The sequence below is a fragment of the Salvelinus fontinalis genome, chromosome 4, assembly GCF_029448725.1.
Source record: "Salvelinus fontinalis isolate EN_2023a chromosome 4, ASM2944872v1, whole genome shotgun sequence".
Lineage (NCBI taxonomy): Eukaryota > Metazoa > Chordata > Actinopteri > Salmoniformes > Salmonidae > Salvelinus > Salvelinus fontinalis.
Window position 1 is genome coordinate 32,407,436 of NC_074668.1, and position 13,528 is coordinate 32,420,963.

The following is a 13,528-nucleotide window of genomic DNA, read 5'->3' on the forward strand; positions in this document are numbered from 1 at the left end:
TGGATTGACATACACACACGCTTGCACACACACACTTTTATTCCTGGCGGGCATTGTCATCACTATTCTACTCAGGTGATTTATAAGTCACACAGTTCATCGTGTATTTTGTCTGGTTGTAAAGAAACATTAAGCTGTTTATCAGAGATAGGCTTCCCCCTACCCCAGACACAAGGCAGAACCCTTCCGTAGATGTGACAAAGCACAGCCTTATTATCACTTGATGAAATCTATAAATCAGATATCAAACTAACTATGCATTTAGAGACAAAAGGAAATATAAATTTAGAAAAGTAAAGAGGGAGTTATAACTCATACTGTGTATCATTAAGAACCAGTTAAAACAGTAATGGTTTTTCCCGAGTTGAGCGCCACCTGTTGCCAACACATGGAATTATCATATTTTACCTGCAAAGAAAAACACAATTTATTTGTAATCTAAAAGTAAACACGAAGGATGACAAATATTGATTATTTCATTATTAACTGAATACAAATGACTCGACAGCAAACATGTAAAAGATCAAACATAGGCCATTCCTACCTGTTCCTTTGATCATGATACTGCATAAAATTATCAATTGTGCAAACTCTGAATATAGACAATTCAAAGTTTGCAAAAACATGTAGATCAGTCTGCAAAGACAGTTGAGTTAGCGCTTGATTTGTCATTGCTGAGTTAGCATTTGATTTGTCACGTGTCTCATCCCAGTGATTTGGGAGTGAACAGGATGGAGCTGTGTTGACTAAATACAAGTGGCATTTTGACACAAAGATCCTGATCAAATGTGGCCTTTCAAATGAGTGGATTCGGCTATTTTAGCCACACCCGTTGCCGACAGGTGTTTAAAATAGAGCACACAGACATGCAATCTCCATAGACAATCATTGGCAGTAGTACTTAAGAGCTCAGTGACTTTCAACGTGGCACCGTCATAGGATGCCCTGCTAGAGCTTCCCCGGTCAACTGTCAGTGATTTTATTGTGAAGTGGAAATGTCTAGAAGCAACAACGGCTCAGACGCGAAGTGGTAGGCCACACAAGCTCATAGAACTGGACCGCCGAGTGCTGAAGAGCATACAAATCGTCTGTCCTCGGTTGCAACACTCACAAAAAAATCTAATCAAATGTTAATTGATCACGTACACATTTAGCAGATGTTATTGTGGGTGTAGCAGAATGCTTGTGTTCCTAGCTCCAACAGTGCAGTAGTATCTAACAATTCAAAACAATACACAAGTCTAAAACCGAGTTCCAAACTGCCTCTGGAAGCAACGTCAGCACAAGAACTGTTCATCAGGAGCTTCATGAAATAGGTTTCTATGGCCAAGCAGCTGCACACAAGCCTAAGATCACCATGCACAATGCTAAGTGTTGGCTGGAGTGGTGTAAAGCACGCCGCCATTGGACTCTGGAGCAGTGAAAACATGTCTGGAGTAATGAATCACACTTCCCCATCTGGCAGTCAGACAGACAAATCTGGGTATGGCGGATGCCAGGAGAAAGCTATCTGCCCAAATGCATAGGGCCAACTGTAAAGTTTGGTGGAGGAACAATGGTCAGGGGCTGTTTTTCATGGTTCGGGCTAGGCCCCTTAGTTCCAGTGAAGGGAAATCTTAACGATACAGCATACAATGACATTCTAAAAGATTCTGTGCTTCCGACTTTGTGGCAAAAGTTTGGGGAAGGCCCTACAATGCCCCCGTGCACAAAGTGAGGTCCATACAGAAATGGTTGGTCGAGATCGGTGTGGAAGAACTTGACTGGTCTGCACAGAGCCCTGATCTCAACCCATTTGAACACAATTGGGATGAATTGGAACGTTGACTGCAAGCCAGGCCTAATCGCCAAACATCAGTGCCCAACCTCACTAATGCTCTTGTGGCTGAATGGAAGCAAGTTCCCCCAGCAATGTTCTGACATCTAGTGGAAAGCCTTGCCAGAAGAGTGGAGGCTGTTATAGCAGCAAAGTGGGGACCAACTCCATATTAATGCCCATGATTTTGGAATGAGATGTTTGACGAGCAGGTGTCCACATACAAAGCTTAATGTAGAGAGTGTGTTTGAGACAAACACTTGCAGCCCACATTATAGATCATTCACGTAGCATTTTGGTAGGAGTGAAACATGGATTGCCTGAAGGAATAGATATTACTATGAACTGTGGGGAGGTTAGTCCAACAGCAGTCTCTGGCTGTCTTCCTGACTGGCATACTTATCCCGTTTATCACAGACAAAGCCTGGCTTATATAAGAGCTAAAACATACGCTCTCCTCTATATTGTCTGACTGTTACCCATGTGTGTAATAAAGACACAGTGCAGAAGAATAAAGTATGAAGATAATGATGTGCTTGTTCAATGCTTCACTACTTGCCAATGATGAGCTATTCAAACTTACATGAAAAGCTCAAAATGACGCTGAACCTGTTATAACAATCATGTCCTCTCACCTCGCTCTTGTTCCATTTAAAAGTAAAGTGTTTGTGATCTGTAAATACACATTTACAACACAGGAGTAGTCCACCTATTAATAAATGCGATCAATGACCCACACATTATATTTTTGAAACATCTTGCCAGGTCAAAAGCTTTATAGAATTCCTTCCATGAGATGGAGGTCAAATTATAAATTAATTGACCCAACTGGAGCCAAACAAAGTTACAGAACAAAGCATATAGAAAAAACTGTTAGGGCTATCCTTTTCAATGATGCCGAGGACTACAAAATGTGACAAAATGCCTTCAATATTGTAAGCCCTCAACATATGGCAGTTGGGTTGATGGAGATTGCCTGTAGCAGAATGGAGACTCGTCCACTACAGAGCTAGTCATCTCAAACCATGGGGAATGAATCCTTTACGTAATGCAGTGTTCCTCTGCTGCATTGGGGTGGGAGTAGACGTAATGGCAGGGGGTACATTGACTAGACCATATCTACATATCTGAATAGTCAGATCATTGCCCCGTTCAGGATGATGGCATCACATTTGGCATCTGGCATGATTCAGTCATCACGATCATCATTAGGTCATCACTGAAAAAGAGGATATACAGTGTATAAAACATTAAGAACACCTGCTCTTTCCGTGACAGACTAACCAAGTGGATCCAGGTGAAAACTATGATCCCTATTTGATGTCACTTGTTAAATCCACTTCCATCTGTGTATGAAGGGGAGGAGACACGTTAAAGAAGGATTTATAAGCCTTGAGACATGGATTGTGTATGTGCCATTCACAGGGTGAATGGCACATACACATCACAGGGCAAGACATACACATCACATCACAGGGCAAGACAAAATAGGGCAAGACAAAATATTTAAGTGCCTTTTATTTAAGTGCCTTTGACCATGGTAGTAGGTACCATCTGCACCGTTTTGAGTGTGTCAAGAATGGTAATGCTGACAAGTTTCACACTCAACAGTTTTCCTGTGTGTATCAAGAACGGTCCACAACCCAAAGGACACCTCTTGACACCTTGTAGAGTCCATGCCCTGACAAATTGAGGCTGTTGTGAGGGCAAAAGGGGGTACAACTCAATATTAGGATATGTTTTTAATTTTTGTTCCAATATGTTCCTAATGTTTTGTACACTCAGGATATTTGGTACCAATCCATTGTTTTAGAAAATGTGATAAAAGTTAACATGTTTGCGAGGAGAGACTTTCATATCAGGATGTTTGGACAGCATCCGTGCCACCCACAGCCTAGCTCAGTGCAGTCATTCTGCTGGGCTGTCCTCGCAGCTTCACAATTATATTTTTGGGGGCTCTGAGCCCTGCTGCCAACACACAGAGATGGCATGGGTTACACATCTACTCAGATCTTTTAACTAGATCTGGGTGTCAAGCCTAGTTCAGACAGAATTTTCCCTCAGACACAGCAAAGCAGGCAACTTTCCAGCTGACATTCCTGAACAGCGAGTATCCAGCAGTGTTAATCCGATGTGGGAAAAAATATTTAAATCAGATCAAATATTTCTTCAAATAAAACTAAGTGCCCAAGGGCGTATTTGGTGTTTGGCTGTATTTTCATGTCTGGCTTGCTTTTCTCAATGACGAGAAAAGTCCATGTCAGGAGACGCAGTGAGAGATCTCAATTGCATACTCCTCGCGTCCTCTCTCCTTCTAAAAACGCAGTGGATGAGAAAGCCAAAGGTCCCTGTTCTCAAATGGACGCGAGGTGTATGCAATTGAGATCTTCCCGTATATACAGGATTTCTACTGGAGTATGTAAGAAAATAACTTGTTTTAGTCTTAGCGTAAATGATTCATCCAGGTTCGAACTTTACACAGAATTACAAAAATAAGCCTCCAAAGACAACAGCAATCCTGGGGAAGGAGTGGAAGACTTGGATATCTTAACAGCAACACCCATTTCTAAATCGAAAAATAGAAATGAAAACATGGGTTATTTTCCAGTCTTTATTGCAATGATAGAAACAGAGATGGTATGCCGGATGTGAATATTATTGCCTTCAACTCTTCTACTCCCTCCAAAGTGAGTCTGTGGGTCCTTGTGCGCATCTGGAAGTATGGCTGCTGCTTGCAGGTGATTTAATTAATAATGTAACATGAAGACCATCTTTACCGAGTGGACGTATGTGGTGAAGAAATTAATTCTGAACAGGGCCATTGACATATTCTGTAGTCATGTGACATTTAGACAATATTAAAATGCACAAATTTTTGGCCCTCCTGATTCCCAATTCTTGTGACATCAATTTTGTATCAAGAGTTCCATGTATTCAAAGCAACATCATGCAAATATGAACATGCCAATGACGGATTCTCACGTCAGCATTTTGAACATTTACATTTGACATTTCCGCAGACTTCCATTGATTCAGAAACAATAACTATTAAACTTGACTTCATCAAACTTCTAATTCCAATGTCACATCCTCCCGGATCATGGTATTCATTGATGTTTTCCTTATGGCTCTTTCCAAACATGAAAATTAATACAAAAACACATCCCGTACGATACAAATCTATATACTCAATGTTACACGGCTGCAAGTCTGGCTTTTCAGATACTGACAACACCTAGGATCTTCAGAGATGACTATCTGCATACACATTACTGATCATGCTGTCCACTATCTGTGTCACCCATCTGTAGTGTGGCCAAACTGAACTGGCGATAGGGCCCGTCCTGCTATTCTAGCTTTCCCGAAACAAGGGGTTAAGGAGTTTACCCTGGGCATTCAGCGTGGCCGCCTTGGTTTGGTAGTTCGAGACGTACCGGCGCTCTGGATGGAGATGTGTGGCAGGCCGGGGAGGCCACTCGCCGGCTTGTCCAGCCCACCGTTGTTGAGTAGCTGGTGGATGGCAGTTGTCTTAGTCAGCCCTCCAGTGGAGACCACAGGCACTGCCCGGAGCAGAGTGCTGCTGCCAGTACCTATGGAGTTAAGAACCTGACCCCGGGGCTTCCCACCGAGGGCCTAGGGAGAGAGGAGAGGTAGAGCCAGTCAGTAACAACGAGTCAGCACACACAGACACAAGGATACTTTTAGCAGGTTTTTGAGGCTGGGTGTACCTGAATGCTGCCCATGCTAGCTGTTGTGCTGGGCAGGCTAGGGGATTTGGTCACTATCTCCTGTAGACTGAAACTTAGGCCATGGAGGAGGCTGCTGGCGGAAGGTGCTGCACACAAACACAGCGAGAATGATTCAGCACAGTTCACATTTAGACACAGTCAATATAGGAAGCTCAACAACACAATTGCTGGTGACGACAGTTGAGAACCACCCCTATTTGTCTATTCAAAATAACGACCTTGAAAAAACAACCAGAGACATTGCAGGGGTAACGCAAAAAGTAATCAATAACATTGTTTGCTCAGATCGGTTCTCGTGAAGTGCTCAAAATCATGACATAAAACTCCACTTTAGTCCCATTCTTTTTACATTGATTCTCTGTTCCTCTGCATTGCAACTAACACATCTGTGAAAATATACTGTACAACATATTTGGTTGTTGTTCAGTGTTCTGTGAGATAGATCTGCTGCAGTGCCGAGTTAGGACAGTCGTGCAGGCAGGTAGCAGATACCTTGGACAGTAGCAGGAGCTTGCGCCTGGACTTGTGAGGAGGACCCTGACACCATGCAACTCTGCAGATTGTGGAAAGAGCTGGAACCCAGACTCTGGGCACTAGACACCCCTGTCAGACTACCAGACCTGCATTAACACACACAATCAATCTACTCAAAGTTGCTCCGATAAACAGAGCTGCTGTGGTAGCTACCCTCCCCATAGTTTATTTTCTATACAATAACTTCCAACCAGTCCAGAACTCAATCCGTTTGCAGCACACACCGCTGCCCAACGGGAGAGAGTTTGGAAAGTTGGAGATCATGGTGTGTCAGGCCTACCGCTGGGCTGTGAGGAGTCGGGAGACTTCCTTGGCTCCAGACACAGTCTGTCCCACAGTCACATTCAGGGGCTTCCCAGAGGGGCCCACTGCATTGGAAAACAGACCATGAAGAGAATAAGCCAAATCTGATCGGACAACGCCACAATATAACATTGACAATGGTTTCTAATGAGTTTTGAAACGGAGGAAATGAATATGATCCATATAAGCCCTACAAATATTTAAATTATCTTAGAAACTATTTCTAATTTTTCTTTACTGAATCATTCATTTAGAGGAGCAGAAAACTGCCCACACTTAAATCTGAGCCAGTTACCTTCCTGTGCTGCAGAGCTGACAGCGCCCCCTGCTGTCTCTCCATGCAGGATGGCCACCTTGATCTTAGCTCTCTTTGAGGCCTTGGTGGGAGTGGGGCTGGGCGTCTGCCTCCTCTTCAGATGGGCCATCAACTCATCTCTCTCCAGGCTCTCAGTCTGCTCACTGGATACAGGCACTGAGACACAGACAGACATCACTGACTGGGATATACAAACCAGACCACTTCAATCAACCCTGATACAAATTCTCAAAATTGTTATATGACCCTGTAAAAAATGTACATCAATTATCTGGTAACCTAACGTAGAAGGCGTAAAATAAACATCTTAAACTAGTTCCCCTACATGGTCTTGACGAGAAAAAATATAAGTAAAAAGGGAAGGTTCTCTTCTGCATTGTTCAACAAGTCCAGTAAATGTGGAGGAGTTCAGATGGAGTGTCGCCTTGTTAACGTCCAAAAGCGGAAGTCGCATCATAGGCTCTTTCCATTTCCCCTGAAAACCGGAACATCCGGTAGTTGGGGACTCGGCAGAGGCTAATGATCTGCCAGTAAGAGGGAGATGGCAGACAGAAGAGAAAAGAGGAGATACTTACCGAAGACACAGGAGGGAGCGCCAGGGGGAAGAGTTTTCCTCACAAGCATGTTTTGTTTCATAAAAGCAGCAAACTGGGCTGGAATGAATTAAAAAGGTAGAAGGAATAGTAGAAAGAGAAGGGATGAAAAGATATCAGTCACGTTCCATTGCGCCCTTCTGTTGTCGTGACTGCTCTGACAAGATTCATGTCAAAGAAAACTATTTTCACCATTCAATATTTCATTCACATTTTCCCAAGCCCACATTGGCAATGGAGGTGACTGACTCATTAGAACAAATGCACACAAACAAATGTGTCAAATGTGAGAGCTGTGTGTGTGTGTGTTCATACACGCTAGTAAGCCCACAAACCTTGTGCCTGCTTGTGTGTGAGCACCGTCCCAGACCGCTGCATATGGGTCTTGAGGAGCTGTGTGGCGGTGATCAGGCTGGACTTCTGTGCCGGGGACAGTCCCGAGGACTTTGGTTTGGGGCTGGAGGTGAGACTGCTGCACACACTGGACAGGTCCTGAGGACACAAACAGAAAACACGGCTAATCAAATGATCAGCAATGTACACTAGTGTACAAAACATTAGGAACACCTGCTCTTTCAATGACAGTCTGATCAGGTGAAAGATATGATCCCTTTTTGATGTCACTTGTTAACCCCCGAAGGTCAATGTCTGCACCCCGTGGAAATCGAATTAGCATAATACAAAATCCCCATAAGAATCTGTCAGCCTAAGCTAGAGATGTTTCTTTTATTTGGATGCCGTCTCAAGACATCCAACACAATCTCACTCAAATCATGCAAATATGTACAAAAAGTATTTCAGCAGATTTTGTGCATTTGTGTGTGAATAGACCCACCAAAATTAGCGACTTAATTCGTAGGAAAATACTTTTTTGTGGGCAAACTTCGGAACAATCTTTTGAAAGTTAGAGCAATGCATGATGGGCAATGATGTTCTACACCGACTTTTCTTTCTGACCCACATTTATGATATAATAAAACAATTAAGTGATAACGACCCTTCGGTAAGTATTCAGACCCCTTGACTTTTTTCATATTTTGTTTCGTTACAGCTTTGTTCTAAAATGTATTACATTGTTTTTTCCCGCCTCAATCTACACACAATACCCCATAATGACAAAGCAAAAACAGGTTTAGACATTTTTGCTAATTTATAAAGAATAAAACAGAAGTGTCAAATTTACATAAGTATTCAGACCCTTTACTCAGTACTTTGTTAAAGCACTATCTTTGCACACCTGTATTTGGGGAGTTTATCCCATTCTCTGCAGATCCTCTCAAGCTCTATCAGGTTGGATGGGGAGCGTTGCTGCACAGCTATGTTCAGGTCTCTCCAGAGATGTTCGATCGGGTTCAAGTCCAGGCTCTGGCTGGGCCACTCAAGGCCATTCAGACTTGTCCCGAAGCCACTCCTGCGTTGTCTTGGCTATGTGCTTAGGGTCGTTGTCCTCTTGAAAGGTGAACCATCGCCCCAGTCTGAGCGCTCTGGAGCAGGTTTTCATTAAGGATCTCGCTGTACTTTTCTCTGTTCATCTTTCCCTCGATCCTGACTAGTCTCCCAGTCCATGCCACTGAAAAACATCCCCACAGCATGATGCTGCCACCACCATGGTTCACCGTAGGGATGGGGCCAGGTTTCCTCCAGACGTGATGCTTGGCATTCAGGCCAAAGAGTTCAATCTTGGTTTCATCAAACCAGAGAATCTTGCCTCTTTAGGTGTCTTTTGGCAAACTCCATGCGAGCTGTCATATGTATTTTACTGAAGAGTGGCTTCCGTCTGGCCATTCTACCACAAAGGCCTGATTGGTGGAGTACTGCAGAGATGGTTGTACTTCTGGATGGTTCTCCCATCTCCACAGAGGAACTCTGGAGCTCTGTCAAAGTGACCATCGGGTTCTTGGTCACCTCCCTGACCAAGGCCCTTCTCCCCCGATTGCTCAGTTTGGCCAGCTCTAGGAAGAGTCTGGTGGTTCCAAACTTATTCCATTTAACAATGATGGAGGCCACTGCGTTCTTGAAGACCTTCAATGCTGCAGACATTTTTTGGTACCCTTCCCCAGATCTGTAGCTCGACACAATCCTGTATCGGAGCTCTATGGAAAATTCCTTCTACCTCATGGCTTGGTTTTTCTCTGGCGCAGGCATTGTCAACTGTGGGAACTTATATACACAGGTGTGTGCCTTTCCAAATCACGTCCAATCAAGTCTCATAGCAAAGGGTCTGAAAATTAATGTAAATAAGGTCTTTCTGTTTTTTATTTTTAATACATTTGCAAAACAAAAAAAACTAAAAAATGTCTTTGTCATTATGGGGTATTGTGTATAGATTGCTGAGTTTTAATTTTAATTTTATACATTTTAGAATAAGGCTGTAACATATCAAAATATGGAAAAGGTCATGGTGTGAATACTTTCCGAAGGCACTGTATGTGCCATCCAGAGGATGAATGGGCAAGACAATATATTTAAGTGCCTTTGAACAGGGTATGGTAGTAGGTGCCAGGCACACCGGTTGGAGTGTGTCAAGAACGGCAATGGTGCAGAGTTTCACGCCCAACAGTTTCCTGTGTGTATCAAGAATGGTCCACCACCCAAAGGACATCCAGCTAACTTAACACAGCTGTGGGAAGCTTTGGAGTCAAGATGGGCTAGCATCCCTGTGGAACGCTTTCTACACCTTCTAGAGTCCATGCCCCGGTGGACTTAAGCTGTTCTGAGGGCAAAAGGTGTTCCTAATGTTTTGTACAGTCAGTGTATATAATTCCTAGCATTACCTTGCTAGTTTTCCTAAGCATGACTGAGTGATGCAGGATGTACCTCGGAGCCTGAGGGGGAGATGGGTACTCTGAGGGCAGGTGAAGAGGGACGGGCCCTCTCCAGGTCAAAGGGTAACTCCCGCCAGGGCTGCTTCTTCTTCTCTGTGTCCAGGTCCCTAAGCTCTCCGGAGCCGTTGCTCTCCGCCCGCTCCAGCACTCCCGACAGGAAGTCTGCTATCTCATCCTACACACGAGAGACAACAGGCATGTATATCTGCATCAAAAGCATTTCACTGACACTATATGTGAAGAGTTTGATGGCCATGGTTTAATTCTCAAAATTCTTTGGCGTTTTCGTAGAAACTCCTGCACTTGGCCAACATTGTCTGAATAAAACAAACATGGTTCCTTTCCAAGACAAGGACAAGAAAAATGGACCAACCTGAATGCAGCGATCCACCATGGTCTGTGTCAGTCCCTCTGATTTGATCTTTGTTGAGTTGATTCTGAAGAAAGACACCATTTAATCATGACTGAGAAATAAACTGAAATGTCCTCAAATTCTTCAATTGAATAGCCATGCAGAAAATGACTGTGAGCAGTCAACAAGTTTAAAATTGCTTTCTTAAATTCCAATGTCTTCATATATATTTCAATAGCGTGTGAAGACCACTAACCCTCCTCAGAGTAAACCCAGGGTAGGCTTAACCCACCTGAGGTTGTCTTCAGCTCCCCCCACCACCACCATGCTGTTGTCGACTCTAAGTTTCTCTCTGAACTCCTCCATGGCCTCTGTGCCACACTGCAGAGCGTTCTGACCAACCACAAACAGCACTGGGGTCTTCATGTCCAGTAAGGGGTCGTCCACATCCTGCCAGTCAACAATACAAATACAGTCAATACAAGTCTATGACTCACATCCCTGACCCGTGAAAGAATGTTGAAACTGTAAGACAAGTAGAAGCATCATATCCTAATGTCTCCACAAGGCAGAACAGATTTGAGCATATTTCCTTACCCCTCTTGACCCACTGATTGTTAGCAGAGGAAAGCCAAGACACACCACAGCAGTCAGGTACTCCACGAGGGAGACCTGGGAGAGGACAACCACGTCAATATGTGCGCCAATGTCACATCCACCCATCACACACGTCAAACCATGGATTGGTTTTCAATAACCAACAGATGTATATCTTTCTGAGCATTACAGAGAATACTCTTAGAAAATGTGGACACCATATATACTGAACAAAAATATAAACGCAACATGTAAAGTGTTTGTCCCAGGTTTCATGAGCTGAAATAAAAGATCCCAGACATTTTTCATATGCACAAAAAGCGTATTTCTCTCAAATGTTGTGTACACATTTGTTTACATCCCTGTTAGTGAGCATTTCTCCTTTGCTCAGATAATCCATTCACCTGACAGTTGCGGAATATAAAGAAACTAAACAGCATGATCATTACACATGCATCTTGTGCTGAGGATAATAAAAGGCCACTCTAAAAATGTGCAATGTCTCAAGTTGAAGGAGCGTGCAATTGGCATGCTGACTGCAGGAATGTCCACCAGAGCTGTTGCCAGAGAATTTCATGTTAATTTCTCTACTATTAGCTGCCTCCAATGTCATTTTAGAGAATTTGGCAGTACGTCTAACGGGCCTCACAACCACAAACCACGTGTAACCATGCCAGCCCAGGCCCTCCACATCCGGCTACTTCACCTGCGGGATCATCTGAGACCAGCCACCCGGGCAGCTAATGAAACTGAGGAGTATCTGTCTGTAATAAAGCCCTTTTGTGGGGAAAAGCGAACTCTGATTGGCTGGGCCTGGCTCCCAAGTGGGTGGGCCCATGCCCTCCCAGGCCCACCCATGGCTGCGACCCTGCCCAGTCATGTGAAATCCATACATTAGGGTGTCATTTCTTATTGACTGATTTCCTGATATGAACTATAACTCCTTGAAATTGTTGCATGTTGCGTTTATATGTGTTCAGTATAGACAGAGACAGCATTCATAAATCAGCCTTACGTGACAGGCGATGAGAGCTCCCACATTCCAGCCAACCAAGATAATGGGTTTGTGAGGGAAGTGACTGTGGATCTGGTGCATAAATGCATTGAAAAGCAAATGAATAGAAGCAAATGAATAGACAGATCAGTCTGGTACATAGTATTCAAACAACAATCTCAATTAGCAGCAACGGTCAAATCGGTTAGGAACTTTAATCTGGATACACAACTTCAGATTCATAGAACAGCCTTACCTCCATGACTTTGGCCCTGACTGTGGCCAACATGTGCTCCAGACACTGAGTGATGCCCACATTGGCTCCACTGTTTACATGTGTATTTACTGGGATAACCTGGGATAGACACATTATACAGTAAGTAATTAAATTACTTGCCCAAAAGCCTATTGGGTGTGAATAAAACACAGAGACGCAGTCACACTTGAGTATGAATAGAATAGATACAAACCTTTCCCAAGCAGGAGAGTTGTGACTGCCAAAATCTAAATCGGCGAGGGGTAGAAAGAACAGGATTGGTAGGACCTGATGGTACAATTAAGATGAGTGGGGAGCCAGGAAGCTTGCTCTGCAATACAGACAAGCACAAAGATAGGCATCCGGTTATCATCACATCATTTGGGAAATGTAATCAAAGTAGTGCAAGTCAAAACAGTGGTCAAAGTAAGACAGTTAGCCATATAAAACAGTATAAAGACGAAACTACTAAGAGCTTTCTCTTACTGCCACAACTATCACTTTCATCCCTATTATAATTTGGAATGTGTGTTTGTTTCCATTGTCCTATTCATTCTTTGACTGCAGTGAATTCTGATTGCTCCCAGCACCACTGACAGGGATCGCAGCATTAGAGACGTACCGGTTTGTTGTGAGACAGAACGCCCACGGCTGGATCCCAGGGCCTCTTCAGGAGCAGAGAGAGGGCTTCTGCACCAGCCGCTCCAGTCTTTACTGACGACGTCAGCAGCATCCTGTCAATCAGCAAGGGCAACTGCACAGACAGAGAGGAATGGTGAATCATCCTGATAGAATGTATCCCTCTATATAAAAATGCATGTGTCATAACATCAAAGTGTAATCACATTTTGAAAGAGAGAGATAATGAGTACCTTGCTCTTGAGTGTCTGCAGTACGTCCAGGTAAGCAGCCAGCATGGCCAGACTGAGAGACTCTATCAGGGTGCTGTGTAACCACTGGGTCAGTTTGGTGTCCCAGTTGACACTGGCCAGTTCATGGCGCACCTTCCGGGCACATTTGTCCACAGCAATCCTGCGCAATACTGGCTCATTGGAGGCCTACGAGTCAGAAGGGTGGTGAGATGGTGAGACAACAGGGACAGGAACTTTGATAGTCATTCAAACTGAAACATGTCAATGCAATATTTTCATGTTGAATCACTTTTAAAACAAAATCGGCACCACATACAAAAG

At 43.8% G+C, this 13,528-nt stretch overlaps 1 protein-coding gene across 5 annotated transcripts in view; it reads right to left on the minus strand.

Annotated features, from left to right (window-relative positions):
- Positions 1 to 13,528, minus strand: part of LOC129853555 (KAT8 regulatory NSL complex subunit 3-like) — a 15,362-nt gene continuing 1,834 nt past the window's right edge. The window contains exons 5-21 of one of the 5 annotated variants that reach the window (XM_055919710.1): positions 13,208 to 13,393; positions 12,958 to 13,089; positions 12,550 to 12,666; positions 12,336 to 12,434; positions 12,101 to 12,172; positions 11,086 to 11,160; positions 10,781 to 10,938; positions 10,510 to 10,573; positions 10,129 to 10,311; positions 7,647 to 7,803; positions 7,294 to 7,371; positions 6,698 to 6,874; positions 6,380 to 6,467; positions 6,058 to 6,185; positions 5,545 to 5,651; positions 5,251 to 5,449; positions 1 to 3,035 (exon numbers count right to left, since the gene is read on the minus strand). In XM_055919710.1, the coding sequence (XP_055775685.1) occupies positions 3,025 to 3,035; positions 5,251 to 5,449; positions 5,545 to 5,651; positions 6,058 to 6,185; positions 6,380 to 6,467; positions 6,698 to 6,874; positions 7,294 to 7,371; positions 7,647 to 7,803; positions 10,129 to 10,311; positions 10,510 to 10,573; positions 10,781 to 10,938; positions 11,086 to 11,160; positions 12,101 to 12,172; positions 12,336 to 12,434; positions 12,550 to 12,666; positions 12,958 to 13,089; positions 13,208 to 13,393 (2,031 nt within the window). In that variant the 3' untranslated portion in view covers positions 1 to 3,024. Of the gene's footprint in view, positions 3,036 to 4,413; positions 5,450 to 5,544; positions 5,652 to 6,057; positions 6,186 to 6,379; positions 6,468 to 6,697; positions 6,875 to 7,293; positions 7,372 to 7,646; positions 7,804 to 10,128; positions 10,312 to 10,509; positions 10,574 to 10,780; positions 10,939 to 11,085; positions 11,161 to 12,100; positions 12,173 to 12,335; positions 12,435 to 12,549; positions 12,667 to 12,957; positions 13,090 to 13,207; positions 13,394 to 13,528 lie in introns of those variants that run through there. The other 4 variants (XM_055919709.1, XM_055919708.1, XM_055919711.1 and 1 more) reach the window with 4 other exon arrangements.